Raw genomic sequence first — 21,538 nt, 5'->3', positions numbered from 1 at the left:
CAACCACTATGACAAAATCACAGAAGCTCTAGAAGAAAAGCAAAATGCAGATGTTGTATACAGAGACTTTGCAAAGGCGTTCGACAAATGTGACCATGGGGTGATAGCACACAAAATGAGGTCAAAGGGAATAACTGGAAAAGTAGGACGCTGGATACTCAATTTCCTGTCGAACAGAACACAAAGAGCAACAGTCAATCAAATAAAATCGAGTCCAAGCAAAGTTAAAAGCTCTGTACCTCGAGGTACAGTCCTTGCACCGCTACTGTTCATTATTCTCATATCAGATATAGACAAAAACACACGTCACAGCTTCGTGTCATCCTTCGCAGATGACACAAAAATCAGCATGAAAATTACCTCTGCTGAAGACATTGAAAAATTACAAGAAGATGTCAACAAAGTTTTCGATTGGGCAGCAGAAAATAACATGATGTTTAACAGTGATAAATTTCAGGTACTCAGGTACGGCAAAAATGAGGATCTGAAACATAATACAGGGTACAAAACACAATTGAATCTTCCCATAGTAGAAAAACAGCTTGTCAAGGATTTGGGAATAATGATGTCCGACGATCTAACGTTTAGGGAGCATAACCAAGCAAATATTGCGTCAGCCAGAAAAATGATAGGATGGATTACGAGAACTTTCAAATCCAGGGATCCCATCACAATGGTTGTACTCTTGAAGTCACTTGTGTTGTCCCATCTCGAGTACTGCTCAGTACTCACTTACCCCTTCAGAGCAGGAGAGATTGCTGAAATAGAGGGAATACAGAGAACACATACGGCACGCATAAACGAGATAAATTATTGGGATCGTCTCAAAGCTCTCCAAATGTACTCTGCAGAAAGGAGACGAGAGAGATACCAAATAATATACACATGGAAAATACTGGAGGGCCATGTCCCAAATCTACACAGTAAAATAACAATGTACTAAAGTGAACGATATGGAAGAAAATGCAAGATTGAACCAGTGAAGAACAGAGGTGCCATAGGCACAATCAGAGAACACTATGAAGTTCAGAGGTCCGCGGTTGTTCAACGTCCTCCCAGCGAGCATAAGAAATATTGCCGGAACAATCATGGACATCTTCAAGAGAAAACTGAACTGTTTTCTAAGAGAAATTCCAGATCAGCCGGGCTGTAGTGGGTATGTAGGCCTGTGGACCGCTCCAAGCAACAGCCTGGTGGACCATACTCTCACAAGTCGAGCCTGGCCTCGCGCCGGGCTTGGGGAGTAGAAGAACTCCCAGAACCCCATCAAGCAGGTATCAAGCAGATAGTGGCACGGTCGGGTGGCTTCAGCTCTGGATTCTCTTGCTGTGCTGTGCTTGGTATTCAGTACTGCTCTTACTGTGGATTGTGAGCTGGGAGGTATTCACAGGTACTGGAGCTGCATGTGCTTAGGGTTACCTTCCTTGAGTGCCCTGTAAGTACTGCCCTTGGGGTTTGGGGTTACAAGTCACATTAGGGTTGTGAGGAGATGGTTCACCAGCTCACTTACAATAGTGCTCTTATGCCTATGGGAGCCAGTACACTTGTTAAGTGCACTTGTTAAGTGGGCGGACTTAAGTTTGGTAACCAGCAACCGAAACATCTAGTGTTTGGGCTCATGTGAGAGCCCCAGTCATCAGCAGTCCATAAATGTTACCCTGGCCGGGGTGGCATGTCTGTGGACAGTGCTAGAGCTGATAGCATCATCTCATTGTATGGCTTTGAGGCCAGACTCAGCTTTGGCGGGAACAGCTAGCCGCCGGCGTGGGTGTGTGGGCCTCCCGCGCTCGCTCGCTGGCCTCTTGAGTGGTTGTCTTGGAAACCAGCCGCCATCTTAGTAAATATCTTGAGCCGCCATGTTGGTCGGCCATCTTGGGGTTGCCCTAGGGGCTATGCTACACCGTCGCTGATTGGATGAGAGGGGTAGGCCGCTGTATGCCTTCCTCTCATTGGTTATTTCGAGAAGGACGCGGGGATAGCCGGTGTAGCAGCATTCTGAACTCAGCCGCCACCTTGTCAGGACGCTTCCTGTACTCAATTCGGCCAAATTGGAGTATAGGGCGTCGTGGTGGCTGGACTACTTCACTGCTGATGCTTCCTGCTTCACCTACGACAACGGTCGTCACAGAATCCGGCCGAAGTCGTCGCTTGGAGGGGTTTAAGACATTGTTATTCAGGGGGTAGAGGTACAGTGATCTGGGATCGTGGGGGAATGTGCATACGAGCAGCAACAGACTCGTAGATCCCATACCAGTGATGATTAGACTTGCTAGTGCTCTGTAGCAGTCGATGGCAACGGGGAAATTCATGTCAGTGTTAAGGCAATTTCCCGTGTTCGAGTGAGACGCCATCGTTGTGCGCGTCACCTGGGTATCAACGCTTCACTTCACCGGGGAGTCGAGGGTGCGAACTCAGCCGTGTTGAGTGGGAGGGGTTCGAGTGTGCGCCAATTTTCCGTATAAGTACTACGGTCAGGAACTACCGCCGCTTACGCCACTTGGGACGAGCCAGCCACCTATAGTGGGGTGCCTGATGTATGGGAATGGTGTGTAAAGCCAGCAGTGTGAATGAGTAAGTACCTATGTGTGTATTTCTGGTGATTAGTAGTCTCTAAAGCTTGAATTCAAGGTCAAGTGTTCCGTCACATTGTCATGCAGCACCTGTTCAGGTGGAGTGAATTGTGGGCGAGGAGATTAATCACCTGTGTTGTCATCTTGTCAGTCCAGAGGGACTTAAGTCTGGTGTACACAGACGTACAGTTTGTGTGTGTGTGTGGGTACACACGGGAACAGAATATACATAGATTAGCCAAGGACTGAGAGGATGTCCATGTACTAATTTTAATATTCCATTGTGGTAATCATTTTGATCGTCCGTGGGACGGAGTGATATCATTTCCATGTGTGGTCTTGCAGGTGTGGAATTCCAACACTGAGCGCTCAGGTATGTGTAACGCCAGCGATTCCTGGCAATGATTATGGTGGAGTGTACCACAGTGGACTTAAATTTCTTGTATTGTTCCCAGGGCCGTGACAAGTGTGATTTATATAAATATATATTGTGGTTGCAGTAATAATTAACGTAATTTTGGTGAGTTTTGGTGAGTGACGAGGCCGTCTAGAGAGACCGCCCCCGCTCTGTCGAGTAACGTGACTCTCGAGTGTTTATCAGCATGCGTGACCGATAAATCACTCACCCATGTGATTTAAGGAGTGTGAGACTCTCCTTAGTGTTCCCAATAACGTTTGATAGCTGTAGGCTACATGTGTCAGCAGTAATTATATATATATATAATCGTAGTGTCACGGTGCCCAGTGTTATTGTGTTATTTACTGTGTGGTGATTGCAATATATTGACCTATGTTCTAGGGGTCATTTGCAGCAGTAAGTAAGTAAGTGTGTGCAGTATTCTAATATTTGGAAATTAGAGTACTTGCCGTGTGTGTTATTGCAAAGGGGGTTGTTATTTGATGGTGATTGTTGCTAGTGTTGAGCAATCACCGTATGTGATTGCAGTTCAGTAAAACCATTGTGGGGCAGTGTTCTAGAGGGTTCATGTCCTGTATGTTATTTTGCTAGATTCTGCAGTATTGTCATAGCAACCAGATTGTAACGTAAATCACTGTGATTTGTTAGTGTGATTTGTCATTGTCGTGGGGGAACTCGGCTGTAGACGAGTACTTGGGTACCATATATTCTCCTGGTTATCTGGTAGGACATCGAAGTCCAGTATTCAGTGAGGTGATTGCGAGGCAATTAATATAACGTAACCAAGGGAACGCCCATTGCTTTAAGAGAATTTGTTCTTTGACAATTTGAGTAATGTAGAATACGTTTGGGTTAATATACTTTCCTGCAAGCAGCTACGGTAGTCTCGAGGAGCCTAGCCATCAGCCAGATAAGAATTAGAGTACTGTAACCCCGCGATTATCCGGTATTCGAACATCCGAAAAACGCCCTTATACGGCCAAAATCGTGAACGGATAAAGTTATCACAATATCCGGCCAAAATAGCCACAGGGACCGGATTAAAGCAGGTTTTCTGCAGAAATTACACTATCCGGTCAGTCCCCCAGATAATCGTGCCTTTGTCCGTATATGAAAACATGAGGCAGGCCATACGGTATTAATCCCGTCTGCCCGAGACTCGAGGCGCATGGTGTAGGTGGGGGTGGGGTGGGTGGGTGGTGTTGGGAGGGTGGGAGGGGTGCGTCAGGAGGGACTACCTGGGTACAGGAATTACCATTAATTTTAGAACAATTAATCATAGCCAAAAACAAATAAAATAACTACTAGTAATTATGTAATAACAAATAAATAAGTTTCCTAAAAGCATTGTGCACAGGCTGAAGTTTCCTTAAAAAATATTGTGAATTTTTTTCCTCCTTGCGGCCTACGTAACGCTATGGCTGCCCCAAGTGGACCTGTCCAACACTGGTCAACCCATGTGCGTCCGTCCCTCGTGTTATACACAGTGCTGCGCCATTAGTGAAATATTTTTTTAAATAACTTTTTTATTTTCATAGTAACTTTGAACATTTTTGGCCAAGACTATGTCTGGTAGCAGCATCAATCGTTCTGGAGGTGTTAAGAGGAAGAAAGTTGTCCTAACAATTAAAGACAAGTCACAGTTATACGCCTCAACCAGTGCGGCCTCACAGTGTTGCGCCATTAGTGAAATATTTTTTTAAATAACTTTCTTAATTTTCATAGTAATTTTGAACATTTTTGGCCAAGAATATGTCTGGTAGCAGCATCAATCGTTCTGGAAGTGTTAAGAGGAAGAAGATTGTCCTAGCAATTAAAGACAAGTTACGTGTTGTTCAAACAGTGAGGCGTCACAAGCAGCCAAGCGCCTTCAACAAGTGAGGCGCCACAGGCAAGCCAAGCTCCTTCAACAAGTGAGGCATTATAGGCAAGCCAAGCGCTTTCAACAAGTGAGGCGCCACAGGCAAGCCAAGCGCTTTCAACAAGTGAGGCGCCACAGGCAAGCCAAGCGCTTTCAACAAGTGAGGCACAAGCAAGCGCCTTTAACAAGTGAGGCGGCACAGGCAAGCCAAGCGCCTTCAACAAGTGAGGGCATGCAAGCGCTTCAACAAGTGAGGTGCAAGCAAGCACCTTCAACAAGTGAGGCCTCACAGGCAACCCAAATGCCCTCAACCAGTGAGGCTTCAGCAGCTGGCAGTCAAAACTAACTTAGCTTAATGAACTGTACAGTAATTTTAAGTGTTAATTTTAGTGTTGTGTTAGTATAGGTTACGTAAATTGTTAAGAATTTTTAACTTCAAGATGTGTGGCATCAATCAAGAAGACGAACACCAACAAGGTAAGTTGAGGTTTCTAGTTGAATATTTAATAATTGTATGTGGCAAGGCAATTCAAATTATGTTGTTTGTAGTATAAAAATAGTTGGAAATGGTCACTTTTGCACTCGTAGGTGAAAAAGTACCATTATCCGAAAAATGTGATAATCCGGCTGGGGGTCCTTCCCATATAGTCCGGATGATCGAGTGGAGACAGTATTGTCTGTCGTAATTAACGGTCAGTGGGCCGGGTAATTGACGTGTTTCAGGAAGTCAAAGTAATTAATCTCGATCCTTGTTTGATCGACTCACACGAAGGCTACATTGTTCCATTAACGTAACGTCGTTATCTGCCCGGAAGTACCGGCACTTGATTGACTCGTGGGAGGAGTAGCGTCATTTTAGAATAACGTAAACGTGGGGCTAATTACTGTTATTAGTCGCCTGAATTGGTCTGAGTATGGAAGGCTTAGATGGAATTCGTACCTTAATGTAAATTGCTGAGCTAGTGTGAAAGATTGCGTATTTTAATTGTTTAATTATTGATCTTGAGGATAGTAATTAATTACTCTAAAGGTAATCACGAGTGATTACCGTTCTCTTAGCACTTTGGACATTGTAAATCAGAGTTTACCATCGCTGAGTGATTAGTAACCGATTAACGTAAATTAACATAACTAGTAAAGAGATTAATCCGCTGTCTGGAAGTACAGGGATTAATGGGATTTTCTCACTGAATGCTCGACGGGTAGAGTGTTGTTTGATTTCCGCGTTACTAGTGACAGTTGTAAGAGTTGTTAATTTAACGTAAATGTTACCTTGTTATTAACGTAAATGTTATTGTGTTATTAACGTAAATCAATTGTTATTGATTGTTGATCGTCCGTGGGACGGAGTGTTAACGTTAGGATTAATTTGAGGAAGGGTGCTGGAGTTGCCAGTGAACCCATTAGTTATTGTTGTCATTGAAAGACTACTGATTTGATTGCATTGCAACCGCTGTTGCAGGAGTAGACTGCACTGAGGCGTAGAACAGTTAGGAGGTTACTGGAGATGTATTTCAGAACCTACTGTGTCATTTGTTGTAATTGTGATTATAGATCTGTTAGTTCTTGTTTCTTGTTGATTCCTCTGTGGTCACGCTTATGTTCGAGTTAGTTCATTATGCAGTCCGAGGGGCTGGTGTCTAGCTGTCATTGATAGTGTCACAGGAAGGATTTCGAGTAACGTCATTGACATTTCTTTTTGTTTTGTTGTAGTAGTTAGTACTTTATTGAATAAACCAAGTTGTTATGGTTAACACTGTCTTTTCGTTACACCCCCACACATTATTATTGTTATGCAAATGTTCTTCACACTCGTCTAATAAAATTGAGACTAATTTTCTGAGCTTTGGATCAAATATACGGCACCACACAACAATAAATTATTGTTGTGAGAGCCCGTGACCTACTCGTTAGATTCGCTTCGGCGATTGGCAAAGGTCGGCGGCCTAAGTGGGGGGGGGGATTTCAATTTTCATTTGGGTCTCGGCGTTTGCTCGCGCCTAGTCAATTGTTCATACATGGTCCCAAAGTGAGGAATGAGCTGGTTACTACACTGGTGTGTTAGCTAAGCAAGTTCTTCCTCAGACGACCTAGTTGAATATCACGACAGGAATAAAGGTTAAAGAATAAAGAAAGTTCTTAGAAATTTTCCGAGCTAAAATTCCTTATACCAATTTCAATTTATTCCAAAACTTCTCACAGTTAACTACAAAAACTCTCACAAGGGTCTACCTCTATGGTCTTTTGCTGCTTGGTAATTGACCACCCCAAGTGTTGAGGGTTTTCCTCTTTTGTTTACCTTGGGGTAAGTGGTAGTTTTTTGCACTGGTGGGGCGCGGGGTACTGCACAGCTAATTTTCACCTATTACAGCAGCCGGCTCTGTTCCTCTTGGGTATGTTATCCTTTTGCAGGGTTTTTCTTTTTTGTGTTTTAGCCTGGTAGGGGGTCTGCCTTTGTGTCCCTTGCCCCTGTTAGTTAGGGTGTTGACTTCTTGTGTCTGGTGATACCCCCTGCTTCGCCCCCATACGTGGATACGACCCGGTTGTTCAGCTTTTGCAGTTTGTTTGGTAGACTTGTTAGGTACCGGTTAGCAGTACCCCGCCTGGGCTTACCCTTAGCGATACCAGTGTAAGGGCCCCGGGAGTTCCCAAGGAGGTGCACGGGTCCGATGGATGTGACCCTGGGTCTCCTCTCACTTTGTGCACGTTTGAGGGTTGCTCTGTCCCCTTGTCTCAGGGCAACGCTCATTGTGTTTGCCTCCGTCATGCTGCCTGTTGGGTTAGTGACACCTTCGACCCTAAGTCCTGTGAGCACTGTTGCTTGTTTGTGACTCAATTCACCCACTCTGATGATGATTTTCTTCGGGCACAGGGGGGGTCAGGTGTTGCATGCTTCGTTAGTTGCTTCCCCGGATGCCCCGTTTTACTTATAGTTACCAGGACTTGGGGTTGTTGGTCGCTTCGACCTTGATTCAGTCCACACCCCCTTGTTCAGCCCCTGCTGTGGTTCGTTCTGTCTCCCCCCCCCCCTTGCTTCCTGCGCCGAAGCGTCTGAGGGCTTCGTAGTTGAGGCAGGGTTTAGAGGTTTCTGATACTCGGTCAGTGTCGGAGGTTGCCCCTTCCAGGGAGTCGATGGAGGCATTCGAGTCAGTTCCTCCAGCTGTAGCACCAAGGTCTGACCAATGGGCCCCCTCTCATTCTGCTTTTCTGGCATTTTCTTGTGAGGACGGGGCTTTGGTGGATGACTCGCTCCCGGGGCCTGATGTGAAGGTTCCTAGGGTTGGGGAGGAGTTGCCTTGGGAGTTTTGGGCCTCAATGGACCCTGCTGGGGTTTTCCAACCCTCTGAGCAGGGGCTTGCCATTATGGAGAGTAAGGTTTCCTTTTCCCCCTCTGCGTACGAGTTTTTTGGGTGTCAGCCCCTCCCCGAGTTCGGTTCCATGTCCCTTCGTGTCAGTCGGTTCCGTCCTGCCGGTGGGTACTTTTCGCCACTTTCTCACCCTTCTTATCTAGGACATGTATTCTCCATCATGTCACAGTCTTGTTCTCCTCGTATCAGGATCCTGCATGACCATTGGTCTCGGATATTGCTAGGCCCATATGAGCCTTCATGATTTTCTTTGCTTCTCTAGGATCTCGAAGGTTCAGGAAGGTCTTCGATACTTCCCATATTATTGGAACGTCTGGCAGCTTCCGGTGAGGCTTATCTCTAGTTCTTTATAGGACTCGTTGGTCCTCTTCAGTGCTCCTTCTTGGTTTTTGATACTATATCTAATTATTTATACTTACATCTTCTCTCCGTGCTCTGTCTCGGCATTGATAATAATCGTTAAATGTACCTAGTTGGCACCCTCCCCTACCAAGTGGGTAGCCAGGAAACTGTGTGGTTCAGACCTCATGTGTCCTGCACATGCGCCACGGGTGTTTGTTTTGTTTATGGACAGTGTACACAAGTGTTGGTGTTCCGCGTCCTTTTCTCTCGGGTACTTCGCCGCTCTCGCTCCTCTTATCTCTCCAGTCAGAGCCCAATAGATACTGGGGGTGTTCTAGAATATGTATATGGGGAGGACACCTAGTTCTTTTCTCTGCATACGGGTGTATGACTCCGCATCCACCTCTACTCCTCGTCTTCTCCTCCTGCACATGCAACTCTGGCTGTATTCCACTAGCGATGCTCCTGGAATATTATAAGGCTATGCTGTGTCATGACACGATAGTGCATACGCTCTACAGGTGAGCTTATACGATCTGGCAACACTTTTGGCCAGGTGCTGGTTCGCAGTTCACGGAGTGTTGGGTATTGTTTGTGGCATTTTGTATGGGCCATTGCATGCTTCTTACCGTGTCCTTTCTATGTCAATCTATATTGTTATTCATTACATGGTGGGGGCACAGCTCCGTCTTTCGAGTTCTTTCTTTAGTCTTTCAGTGCCTGGGTCTTTTCTTGCCTCTAGCCACTCCTTCTTTGACTCCCACCATGCTCTCTGGACACTCGTTCATTGACCGTCGTGCAGTTCCTGGGTGAGCCCTCCATATCCATTGGATTCTGTGTGTGTGTGTGTAGTAGTAGGTCCAGTTCATGACATTCCCATTTGCTCCCCTCAGATTTCTTTGTTCCTCATATTGCTTCTACTCTCTTGTCCCTAGCTGTTGGTGCTTGGACTGTCTTTAAGGTCATTTCCTATCTCTATACTACACATTGTGTTTTTTAGTATGTGCATATTGGCTATACTAATGTTTGTGCTAGGTTGGACTATGTCCATGTTCAGTTCCCTGATTTTGCACAGTTCGCGCGCTCAGTTATGATCCTGTGTTCTTTCATCTTCTCCTTGTATGTCATTACCAGCTTCTGGGTTGCCCTGTATGCAGGTGGATGTAGATTCCGTTTGTCCTCTCCTGCCCCTACAGTGTCTTTTCATTGGGTCAGGAGGTGCTAGGTTTACGGCCCTGGCTCTGGCCTTTTCTTTGTGTTTCATTCTGGATGGCATGTTTTTGTTTTCGTGCTGTTCATGTCCTGGTTAGTTCTCATACATGGCTTTGCGTGCGTCGTTCTGCCTTGCCGGGGCTGGTTGCATTGCTCCTGCGGGATTCGGGTCCCTATTTTTTGCATCGCGTCTTGCATTTCGGGTCGTGGTGCTTACTTTCTCATTGACCTCGACCTGGGCCCTGACTCTTAGGTTTTCGTCGCAATTTAGTTCTTGCTGTTTGCAGCGTCTGTGGTTCGGCGTTTTTCTGCTAGCGGCTTCATGTTGTTATCTGTTGTCGAACTTGTTGGTCCTTCAGGGGTCCTGGAGGGTTTCCCCCTGGAAGGGGCATGTCTGCTCACCCGAGTTGGTTCTTTCCCGGCTCGCCGGGTTGAGTTCCTGGTTTCCTGGCTTAACCCACCAGTTGACACGTTCCTCATCTCAAGATGACACTTCTCACGAGTTTCGCGACGGGACCACGGCGTCTCCGATCTCCTGAGGAGCTCGCTAGTATTGGGGAATTTTCTGTATGGCAGACGTTCCATCTGGTTCCTTGCTTGCCTTGATTTCCGGCGCTGCTTGCTCAGTGTTCGCATCCGGGGTTTTCCCGCAGCTCCGCCTCTTCCCATGCTCGGTCCGATCTGCGACGGGGCTGGTTCGGTTTCCGCCTCGAGTCTTCCAGTCTGGTACTTCTGTCTCGAGTCTCTTACCATCTGTTGGTGTTCAGGTGGCTTTGTTGATGGTGTCCCACCTGCGTGCTTCGTCTCGGCAGCGGTATGTTTTTTTTGGCGGTCCTTCCCTTTTCTTTTTGTTCTTTCGTAGGTAGGCTACGTTTTTTTGGTGTAGTCTTATCCTTCTTTTGTGGAGGTTTAGGACTGTCATCTTACCACATACTGTCACCTTGTCTTGTGCAGCACTGGTGGAGCTGCTCCAGTTTGCTTTGGTTTTGGTGTTCCTTCTGCACCAATTCGCGAGCTGTCTCTGGCGTGGTTCACCTCCGGCCTGCTCATGTGCCGCTTGAGCCGTCCTGGTCCTTCGATTTGGGGCTTTCTCCTCTCTTATCCTCAGTTTCTTGTGACCCCTTCAGTTCTGGATTGTTTTTCGGAGGCTCTTTTCTTATTAGCATTGGCCTCTGGGGGTCGGGTCGGGGGAGCTTCATGCCCTCTCCGGCGCAGGGGTTTCTACTCCTTGGGTCCTTTGTGTTAGGTTGTTTGCTTGCAGCAGCCTTCTTTTCTGACAGAGATCATCAATTAACTTTGGTCAGGCCGGGGTTTATCATGTGTTGCGTCCGGTTGCAGAGCTCTGCCGTTATTTGCATGCCACAGCCTCAGTGGCCGGGGACGCGCTTTGGATTGCTCCGGTTTCCATTCTTCCCTGTTCCCGGGTTTGGGTCTCTCAGGTTTTCCGCAGGGTTATTCGGTTCACCTAGCTTGTGGTCTATCTCCGTGCCCATGACGTTCGTAAGTTTGCTGCTCTTGCTGCCATCTTCGGTAACATTTCTTGGGCTGACAATCGGGCATGGGTTTTTTGGCGGTCAAACAGGGTCCTGGCTGCATGCTACCTTATGAATGTTCCTGGGCCTAGTCGGGCCTGTGTTGCTTTGGGTCGGTGGTTGCAGCCTATTGTCTCGATTTCATGTTGAGATGTGAGTATTGATCGACTCCCGAGTAAGTTCCTCTAGTTTTTATCTTTGGTTAAGTAGTTCCAGGGAGCCGAAGGGGTTTCCCCCAGAAAACCAATGTTGAATGTAATGAAACGCCATTTTCTGGGTTAACCCCTGGAGGCTCCCCGTCAAACCCCCCCCTCCCCTTGGTTGGCGTTTTTTCGCATGTTTTGACAGCCAGCCTAAGTTGGACAGTTCCACCCCCCCCTCCCGGGGAGGGTGGAGCTGCGCAGACATGCTGCACAGCTCGTGTGACATCATGCTTGATTGCTCGTTTTCATTTGGGGAGTTCTGTCCACTTGTTTGGCTATTTTTGTTGTTTTAACCAGAATATGGGTTTGTTTTGAGACGCTTACCTTTCAGGGTGCCTGTCCCTGTCGATGGCAGATATAGAATGCTCCAAATCACATGTGCATTTCTATAGGCCATTGTTCCTCGTGCCTCTCTGAGAGGGCTTGTGGTCCCTGGTAGGCCTAGAACTCCATCCACACTGACTGATGCCAAAGGTTAGGGATGTCTTTATCAGCCTCGATAGCTCTGGGGAGTCGAAGGGACTCACTCAGAAAATGGTGTTTCATTACATTCAATGCTGGTTTTTTAACATTTCTAACCAGTTGGATGAATTCTTGTTTTAAACTGAATTCCCCATTTCTAATCCTTTTGTACCAAGCTCTCTTTCTACATATAAGGTTCTTCAGATCCTTTGTTATCCATTTCGGGTCATTAGAATTCGATCTATTCAATTTGTATGGCATACTACGTTCCTGTGCTTTATTTAGAATTTTTTTAGATAAGTTAAATTTTGAATACACATTGAAATCCCTCTTTACATCACCAATTGCTGGGTTCTCGTCTCGCACCAAGATCAGCCCACTCCCCATGCCCAGGACTTTCCACTCCATTTCACCCAAAATAATTCTTTGAACATTAAAATCAGCTTTTTGAAAATCTGGCACCTTAACAGAATTTTCTCATATAAATCTATTCCATTCTACGCTAAATCTGATTTCTTTATGATCTCTGTTCCCTATTTCAATTTCATTAATTTGTGTTTCCCTGTTAACACTACGTTTAAAATATTATTTTCCCATGTTGGTTCCTTAATGTGATGATTAAGAAAGTAATCATCAATTAATTTTAGAAAATCTTCTGCTTCATTATTCCCCAGTTCTGTTAATCCAGTTTATTCAACTAAAATTAAAGTCACTCCTGACACAAATACTGCTTGACCTAGATGCTCTAGATATTTCATCCCATAGATGCTTTGCTTCCATCCTGTCTAAGTTTGGTGGATTTTATATAACTCCTATTATAAGATTTTTAGCTTTTTCCTTTAATTCTAACCAAATAGTTTCTGTATGTGGCTCAGTTTTGATACCCTCTTTGAGACTACATTTCAAATTTTCCCCAACATATATGGCTACTCCCCCTTCCTCGTCTAATATCTGTGTGAAACAGTTTAAATCTGTTTATTTGATATTCAGCTAATAGTTCTCTATTTTCTACTTTCATCAATGTTTCGGTAAGTGCAATAATAGAATTTTTTTCTGTGCAGACGAGCTTTTGAATTGTTTATTTTGTTTCTTAGACTCCTACTATTCGTGTAATATACCTTAAGTGTATTGTTATTTTGAGGCGTTTCTCTTTCCCTGTTTATTTAGCCAATTTGCTTTCTCTACTAACACATACTTTTACTTCCTCCTTTCTCCATATCAATTTCTATATCACTATCCAGTTACAGTTTAAACCCAAACAAATCCCTCCAACCACAGGTTCCAATGAGTTGGCAACAGCAACCACCCCAGCCCTAGATAGATGCACTCCGTCCTGAGCATACATGTCACTTCTTCCATTGAAGTGTTCCCAGTTATCTATGAATGATATTGCATTTAATTTGTAATATTTGTCCAGTCAGCAATTGACACCAAGTGCTCTCATCAACTAATCATCTCCAACTCCCTTTCTTGGAAGAATGCCACATATGACCGGGATTCCTCCCTTGCTCCTAACTAATTCCATGGCTGTCTTAGACCTCTATATCAGTGTCTCACTCCTAACTCGTCCTAGAACATTTTCACCGGCACTGATACACTGATTGTTCCCATTTCCAGCCATAATATCATTCATGTTGTTAACAATGAATGAATGAATCACCAACTCCTGCTCCCGAATAGCAAACCCCCTAACTTGTTCCCCCTATCCCTGGCACAAAACGTTTTAGCCAAATACCTCACCTGGGAATCTCCCACAAAAAAAATTCGCTTAAGTACTCCCATTACTTTTTGAGCATCTTGAGGGACTTGCGCTCCCTTCGTTGTCTTCCCTTTCGAGGGACTAAGACCAACTTAAACTAAGAATACTTGATCTTTCCTCCATTATCACATACGATACATACATTTCCTTCCATTATTCGTAAGAAAGTAAGGACGGGTTTTGTTAGTCTTAGTAAGGACGGGTTTTGTTACGGCTTACAAGCGGCCCAACTGCTGCAATATGTTACCTAAAAATATTATCCTATACTCCGGGATATATTTATAAAAAATATTGGCCATTCTGTGGATATGTTAATCTGTCAGTAATATTAACTCTGCTCTAGAATAGCTAATACAAAAAATGTATGTAAGTATTATGTAATTACTATTAGTAAATAAAGTACCTGTACTGTAATATTACTTTTTTTCGAGGTGACACTGTACTGTAATAATACATCTAGCTTAACCAAATATTCTTTCCACAGGATAACAAGCCAGAGGAATGTTCAGTGTGTTATAACGATTATGATGACAATCAGCTACGACCTCGCACACTGCCGTGCGGCCACACGTAGCCTCGTAGCCTCGTAGCCTCGTAGCCTCGGGGGCCTCGTAGCCTGGTGGATAGCGCGCAGGACTCGTAATTCTGTGGCGCGGGTTCGATTCCCGCACGAGGCAGAAACAAATGGGCAAAGTTTCTTTCACCCTAAGTGCCCCTGTTACCTAGCAGTAAATAGGTACCTGGGAGTTAGTCAGCTGTCACGGGCTGCTTCCTGGGGTGTGTGTGTGTGGTGTGGGAAAAAAAAAAAAAAAAAAGTAGTTAGTAAACAGTTGATTGACAGTTGAGAGGCGGGCCGAAAGAGCAAAGCTCAACCCCCGCAAAAACACAACTAGTAAACACACACATTCTGCTCCCAGTGTATTGACAATGCTATCAAGAATGGTCAGCTGACCTGCCCCAGCTGCCGTGCCGAGCACGCTGCCACAGCTGCTACTCAGTTCCCAATTAGCTACGCTGTGGAGGCTTTAGTTAGGAAACTCAAAAATATCCAGCTAACAACTGAGGAAGTAGTGCCAGCAAAACCTTATGAAGGTCCCGCCAGAGGCATCAGTAAGACGTTACGTTCCATGGTGCAGGAGCAGAAGAGCATCATCAACAGCCTCATTATTAGCTGTGAAGAGGTAATGTCCCAGCTGGGGGAGTACCGGGGGCAGCTGGGGGACTGGAAAACTCACCACCTCCAGCTCCAGGACAGACTCTATGCTCTGGTAGAGCAGAACAAGTCAGCAATGAAGCTCTTGGAACTGGAGGATACCAGTGTGGTGGATATGACAACACAAGGAGAGGAAGGGAAGACTCAGCTGCAGGCCATGTTGGGGAGCCTCGACACAGTCAACACCCTACAGGAGGTTGGCACAACCATAGACACAGCTGATGAGTGCAGCATGAAGGTAGAAGATTGGCTCCAGAAGTGCCAGACACTCTTCCCAGATGTCAAGACTGTCCACACCTCAGTGAAGGTACGCTGCTGAAGGTCACATTGTTCTCACCCAACTAAGTGTAGTATTGCCTCTATATAAACACTTTTGACATGGAGACACATCAAGATGAATGTTGACTTTATATATAGGAAACTTTCTGAGGGAAACCTCGTTGGTTCCCTGGAGCCATCCAGGCTGATATGGATATATTAGCTTTCTTGAATCAGTCAATGTGCATGGAGTTCTTACCTACCGGGGACCACGAGCCAGAACCTGGCCCCCTTAGAGTGGCACGAGGAGCAATGGCCTATAGAAACCCCCGTGTGGTTGGGAGCATTCTGCCATCGACTAGGTCGGGCACTCAGATAGGTAGGCGTCTCAAAACAAAGCCCTATTCCGGTGAAAATGTTGCTATTGAAAGCCGATCGAGTAGACAGACAAAAATTTTCGTGCTCCCCAAACAAAAATTAGCAAATGAGCATGACGTCATCACATTGCCACGCCACCGTCTGCCCAACCCCCCCTCCCCAGGAGGGGGAAGGGGGAGTCCCAAACCCTCACGCCAGCAATCCACCCTTCAGTTCTTGGTTGATGTGATAATGGCGAGGTCTTGTGTCTCTGGCTCCTAGATTTGTCTCAGTTTCTGTGCCTTGTGGCATGGTCTGTCTCTGCGGGTGGTGTGTTAGCCGGGAGTAATATTTTTCAGTACTTGAGCTGAATGCGCCCAGGGTCGCCTTCCCTAGGTGCTCTGTAAGTACAGTACTGCCCTTGGGGCTTGGGGCCACCTTCCACATATCACCTTGGGATCTACCTCCGCTGTGTCTTTTACTGCTCGGTACTTGGCTGCCCTTGGAGTCAACCGGGGTTTTTGTTTCCCTTGTTTGCCTCAGGGTAGGAGGTAGTTTTCGTCACTGGTAGCGCAGGGTACTGCACAGCTAGTGTGGGAACCGACCTGTGAGATTTATATTTATTTAATTTATATGAATTTATATAGAATTTATATACTTCGATAGCAATTGGTATGATGATAAGTGGACTGTATTTCTACAATAATCTCACAAATCGATCCTCTACACATTAGGGGGGGTTTATATTGAATTTATATATATGCAGCCAATCAAACTACAGTATTAGACTACATACATTGAAGAGGTTCCTTATCTTATTTGTACAGCAGGCCTTAGTCCACCAGATATAACCAGGATGTAGACACCAAATTATCCTCTTTGAGGTAGCTTCCATCACCCAGTAACTGGTACACAAAGCATGCTTCCTCGTCTTGACCTGATAAAAGGGCGCTAGCTATGAAGCCAGAATCCTAATATATGACAGCTATATCAGAGAAAACACTGTACAAGGAACCATAAAGACCAAGGCTTAATTACCTTTAGTATGAGGCGATCTCGTATTCTAACCGGATCACCCTTTCTAATGACATTAATGGCCACAAATGATAGATAAATGGGTTTCGGCAGAACACTTAACTTGTATTTGTTGACAGCGTGTTGATGATGGTACACCTTTGGTTTCCATAACACTTCGTCCAAGTAAAATTAACAGGAGCCGAATTGCTCCCATGCCTCTGGTCTAAGTACAATAACAATGGCTAACCACTCCCTCCTCACTGACGCTACTCGCCTACATTGTCCAGATGACAGTAAGTGGTAGAAGGGTCACATTTACTCTATTTTAATTCTGATAATTAAGTTAATTTATATGAGATGTTTTTATGATGGTAAAGTCCAAAGACTAATGTATTTAAGAATAATTCCCACCATAATAGGTGGTGAATTTATAATAGTATGTGGTAATGATATCCCGTTTTCTATAGACGGAAATTCCACTACAAGTTACATTTTCTATGGGTTAACTTGTTTATACAACACAGCAATATTATCTGCCTGTATAATATTATTAATTGGTGTCGGATTTTCCGACAGCTAGTTATCACCTATTATAGGGGTCGGCTCTGCTCCGCCTGGGTACGTTGTCCTCTTGCAGGGTTTTTTCTTTTGTTTTTGTTTACCTGTCTGGTGGGGTGGGTCTGCCTTTGGTTGGTTGCCCCTATCTATATTTAGGATAAGTATGTATATATATATATATATATATATATATATATATATATATATATATATATATATATATATATATATATATATATATATATATATATATATATATATATATATATATATATATATATATGTGTGTATATCACGAAAATAAACACGTGATTAAGAATGTGACAATGTCAGACCACGGAGCAAAAATGAAACAGGAATTTCCTTAAGTACTTTCGTATATTAAATACATCTTCAGAAGGTGCATAATACACCTTCAAAGCATAATACATAGGTTTTACCTATGTATTATGCTTGTATGTCTGCTGTATCAGATGGGCCATTGGGCTACATCGGATGGGCCAATTGAGTGCATCTGATGGGCAAATGGGCCGTCTGCGTTGTCCAAGTATTGTACCTCACCTTACTTCACCACTCTCTCCTGCCTATTTATACCCATCACTCGATCTGTAAAATGACCTTCTGAAGATGTATTTAATATACGAAAGTACTTAAGGAAATTCCTGTTTCATTTTTCCTCCGTGGTCTGACATTGTCATATATATATATATATATATATATATATATATATATATATATATATATATATATATATATATATATATATATATATATTAGTATATTTTGGTAGCAGTCTTTCCTGTAGACATATATTATTAAATATGACCGAAAAAGTAAGATTAATAATTCTAACACGAATTTTCTCAATCTTTCGTACATTTCTTTTCACTGTTGGAGGTAAATCAAAAATCAATTCTCCAAACTTCATTTTTATTTCTAGTCTGACGCGACACGAGCGCGTTTCGTAAAACTTATTACATTTTCAAAGACTTTAGTTTACAAATACACAACTGAATAGAACTTACGCATCTCCGATTTTATATCTACATTTGAGTGAGGTGGATGGGGTGAGGTGGCATTAATAGGGTATTAATTTCATCAACACAAGACAGAACAAGAGGTGGTATTAATAGGGTATTAATTTCATCAACACAAGACAGAACACGAAACAATGGGTATTGAATAGAAGTGTTTGTAGAAAGCCTATTGGTCCATATTTCTTGATGCTTCTATATTGGAGCGGAGTCTTGAGGTGGGTAGAATATAGTTGTGCATTAATTGGCTGTTGATTGCTGGTGTTGACTTCTTGATGTGTAGTACCTCGCAAACGTCAAGCCGCCTGCTATCGCTGTATCTATCGATGATTTCTGTGTTGTTTACTAGGATTTCTCTGGCGATGGTTTGGTTGTGGGAAGAGATTATATGTTCCTTAATGGAGCCCTGTTGCTTATGCATCGTTAAACGCCTAGAAAGAGATGTTGTTGTCTTGCCTATATACTGGGTTTTTTGGAGCTTACAGTCCCCAAGAGGGCATTTGAAGGCATAGACGACGTTAGTCTCTTTTAAAGCGTTCTGTTTTGTGTCTGGAGAGTTTCTCATGAGTAGGCTGGCCGTTTTTCTGGTTTTATAGTAAATCGTCAGTTGTATCCTCTGATTTTTGTCTGTAGGGATAACGTTTCTATTAACAATATCTTTCAGGACCCTTTCCTCCGTTTTATGAGCTGTGGAAAAGAAGTTCCTGTAAAATAGTCTAATAGGGGGTATAGGTGTTGTGTTAGTTGTCTCTTCAGAGGTTGCATGGCGTTTCACTTTCCTTCTTATGATGTCTTCGACGAAACCATTGGAGAAGCCGTTGTTGACTAGGACCTGCCTTACCCTACAGAGTTCTTCGTCGACTTGCTTCCATTCTGAGCTGTGGCTGAGAGCACGGTCGACATATGCGTTAACAACACTCCTCTTGTACCTGTCTGGGCAGTCGCTGTTGGCATCTAGGCACATTCCTATGTTCGTTTCCTTAGTGTAGACTGCAGTGTGGAAACCTCCGCTCTTTTCCATGACTGTTACATCTAGAAAGGGCAGCTTCCCATCCTTTTCCATCTCGTAAGTGAAACGCAACACGGAACTCTGCTCAAATGCCTCCTTCAGCTCCTGCAGATGTCTGACATCAGGTACCTGTGTAAAAATGTCGTCAACATACCTGCAGTATATGGCCGGTTTCAAGTTCATGTCGACTAAGACTTTTTGCTCGATGGCAAACCCCATGTAGAAGTTTGCAAACAGGACACCTAGGGGAGAACCCATGGCGACTCCATCTACTTGCTTATACATGTGCCCATCCGAGCTCAAGAAGGGTGCCTCTTTAGTACAAGCTTGGAGTAGTTTCCTCAGAATATTTTCTGGTATGTCAAGAGGAGTACAGGCTGGATCACGATACACTCTGTCGGCTATCATCCCGATTGTCTCGTCCACAGGTACGTTGGTAAACAGCGATTCTACGTCCAACGAGGCTCTTATCCCTGTGGCCCGTGTGCCCCGCAGTAAGTCAACAAATTCCTTTGGAAACTTCAGGCTGAAGGCGCAAGGAACATAAGGAGTCAGCAGGCCGTTGAGTTGCTTCGCCAGTCTGTACGTGGGTGTGGGTATCTGGCTAATAATTGGCCGAAGTGGGTTTGCAGGCTTGTGTTTCTTGACATTTCCATACGCATATCCAGGTTTATATTCCCCAATGATCTTTGGCAGGTGGAGTCCGGATTTCTTGGCGTTCACAGTTTCGATCAGTTTGTTGACCTTTGCTTTTAATTCGGCTGTAGTGTCCTTCGTTACCCTTTGGAATTTAGTTTGGTCAGGGAATATGATGTTCATTTTCGCCAGATATTCGTCTTTTTTAAGAATGACATATATTGGCGACTTGTCACCTCTCCTGGCAACTATCTCCTTGTTCTCACGAAGGCTTTTAGCTGCCGCTTTGAGCTCGGGGGACAGTATGGTGCTTCTGTAATTGCCTCGATTCTTTCCTCCTTCTGTAATAAGTTCTGCTTGTAAGGTATCTTTGGTAGTGACCTTCTTTTGTGTCTCGAGGTCGAATATGTCGTCCAACAGAATTTCCAACTCTACTTTCCGGGCCATCTCACTCGGTCTGGACATAACATGACAGTTTATGCCCAGATTTAGGAGAGTGACTTGGTCCTCAGTGAGGTTAATTCCTGCAAGGTTCAGGAAGCCATCTCTTGGTCGTGGAATTGCCATAGGTCCTCCCTATAATGTTGTTAGTTTCTTGATAATCCTTGTTTCAGTGCTGAGGTGATGTTGGTCTGTGAGGATGTCGAGGTGTTGTTCAATGTGGGTACGGATACTTTCGTCGATGTTGCTATTTCTCCACTCGTTTGAGTCTTTGAAAATGTAATAAGTTTTACGAAATGCGCTCGTGTCGCGTCAGACTAGAAATAAAAATGAATTTTGGAGAATTGATTTTTTATTTACCTCCAACAGTGAAAAGAAATGTACGAAAGATTGAGAAAATTCGTGTTAGAATTATTAATCTTACTTTTTCGGTCATATTTAATAATATATATATATATATATATATATATATATATATATATATATATATATATATATATATATATATATATATATATATATATATATATATATATATATATATATATATATATATATATATATATATATATATATATATATATATAGGGAAGGGAGTACCACCTCTGGCTGGAAGAAGGGGGACCCATAGCCTCGGAGGAAACCACACATAACGCATTGGAGGGAATGTAGGTCCCCCTCCAATACAGTTTCTGTGTGCTTTTCTCCTACCACCCCCTTCCCCCCTTTTTTTTTTTTTTTCCTTTATTGTGTATTTAAAGGTTACAAAACATACAAGACAAATGCCTAAAGGTTATGGATCTCTTGAAGCTCCTCCGCTTCTGGGCAGGAACCGAGGACGCAGCAAACATTTCCCCTCTGAATCGCCACACTGAGACGCTGAAACAAAAAACTGGAAGACCTTGGGTCTCTGGTGACGTCAATGAGCTTGGAACCCAATTCCTTGAGAAATCCCAAGGCACTCTTGCCCCAGGGGCCATGCGTCTCAGACGCTATGGGAACAAAGAGGTATTGACCTTCCAGTCGCCTGTACTTGAGTGATTTTGCTGTTTCCCTGTGGTTGACCGCCCCACCTGCTTGATCACCTCCGAAGTGTACATAGGTGTCAGCCAGGGTGGATACACATGTGTAGTCCCACACCAACTGTCTACCCTCCTTCCATGAGTGATGCCATCAGGGCGAAGTGCGTGGAAATCCGGGTTTTGGACCCCTAGGATGCAAGGTTCTCTCTCCGCTGGGCACCTAGCTGAGACGAGGCTTCTCTTGAGGATGTCATTGACCTCGTTGT

General features: G+C 44.2%; 1 protein-coding gene across 1 annotated transcript in view; it reads left to right on the top strand.

Annotated features, from left to right (window-relative positions):
* LOC138372367 (uncharacterized) overlaps positions 1-21,538 on the top strand; it is a 79,659-nt gene that overhangs the window by 20,813 nt on the left and 37,308 nt on the right. The window contains exon 3 of the mRNA XM_069337668.1: positions 14,212-15,247. Within this exon, the coding sequence (XP_069193769.1) occupies positions 14,855-15,247 (393 nt within the window). The 5' untranslated portion in view covers positions 14,212-14,854. The remainder of the gene's footprint in view (positions 1-14,211; positions 15,248-21,538) is intronic.

The sequence above is a fragment of the Procambarus clarkii genome, chromosome 38 (genome assembly GCF_040958095.1).
Source record: "Procambarus clarkii isolate CNS0578487 chromosome 38, FALCON_Pclarkii_2.0, whole genome shotgun sequence".
NCBI classification, from domain to species: Eukaryota; Metazoa; Arthropoda; class Malacostraca; order Decapoda; family Cambaridae; genus Procambarus; species Procambarus clarkii.
Note: the sequence above shows the minus strand (reverse complement) of the source record. Positions and strands in the feature narration are given on the sequence as shown.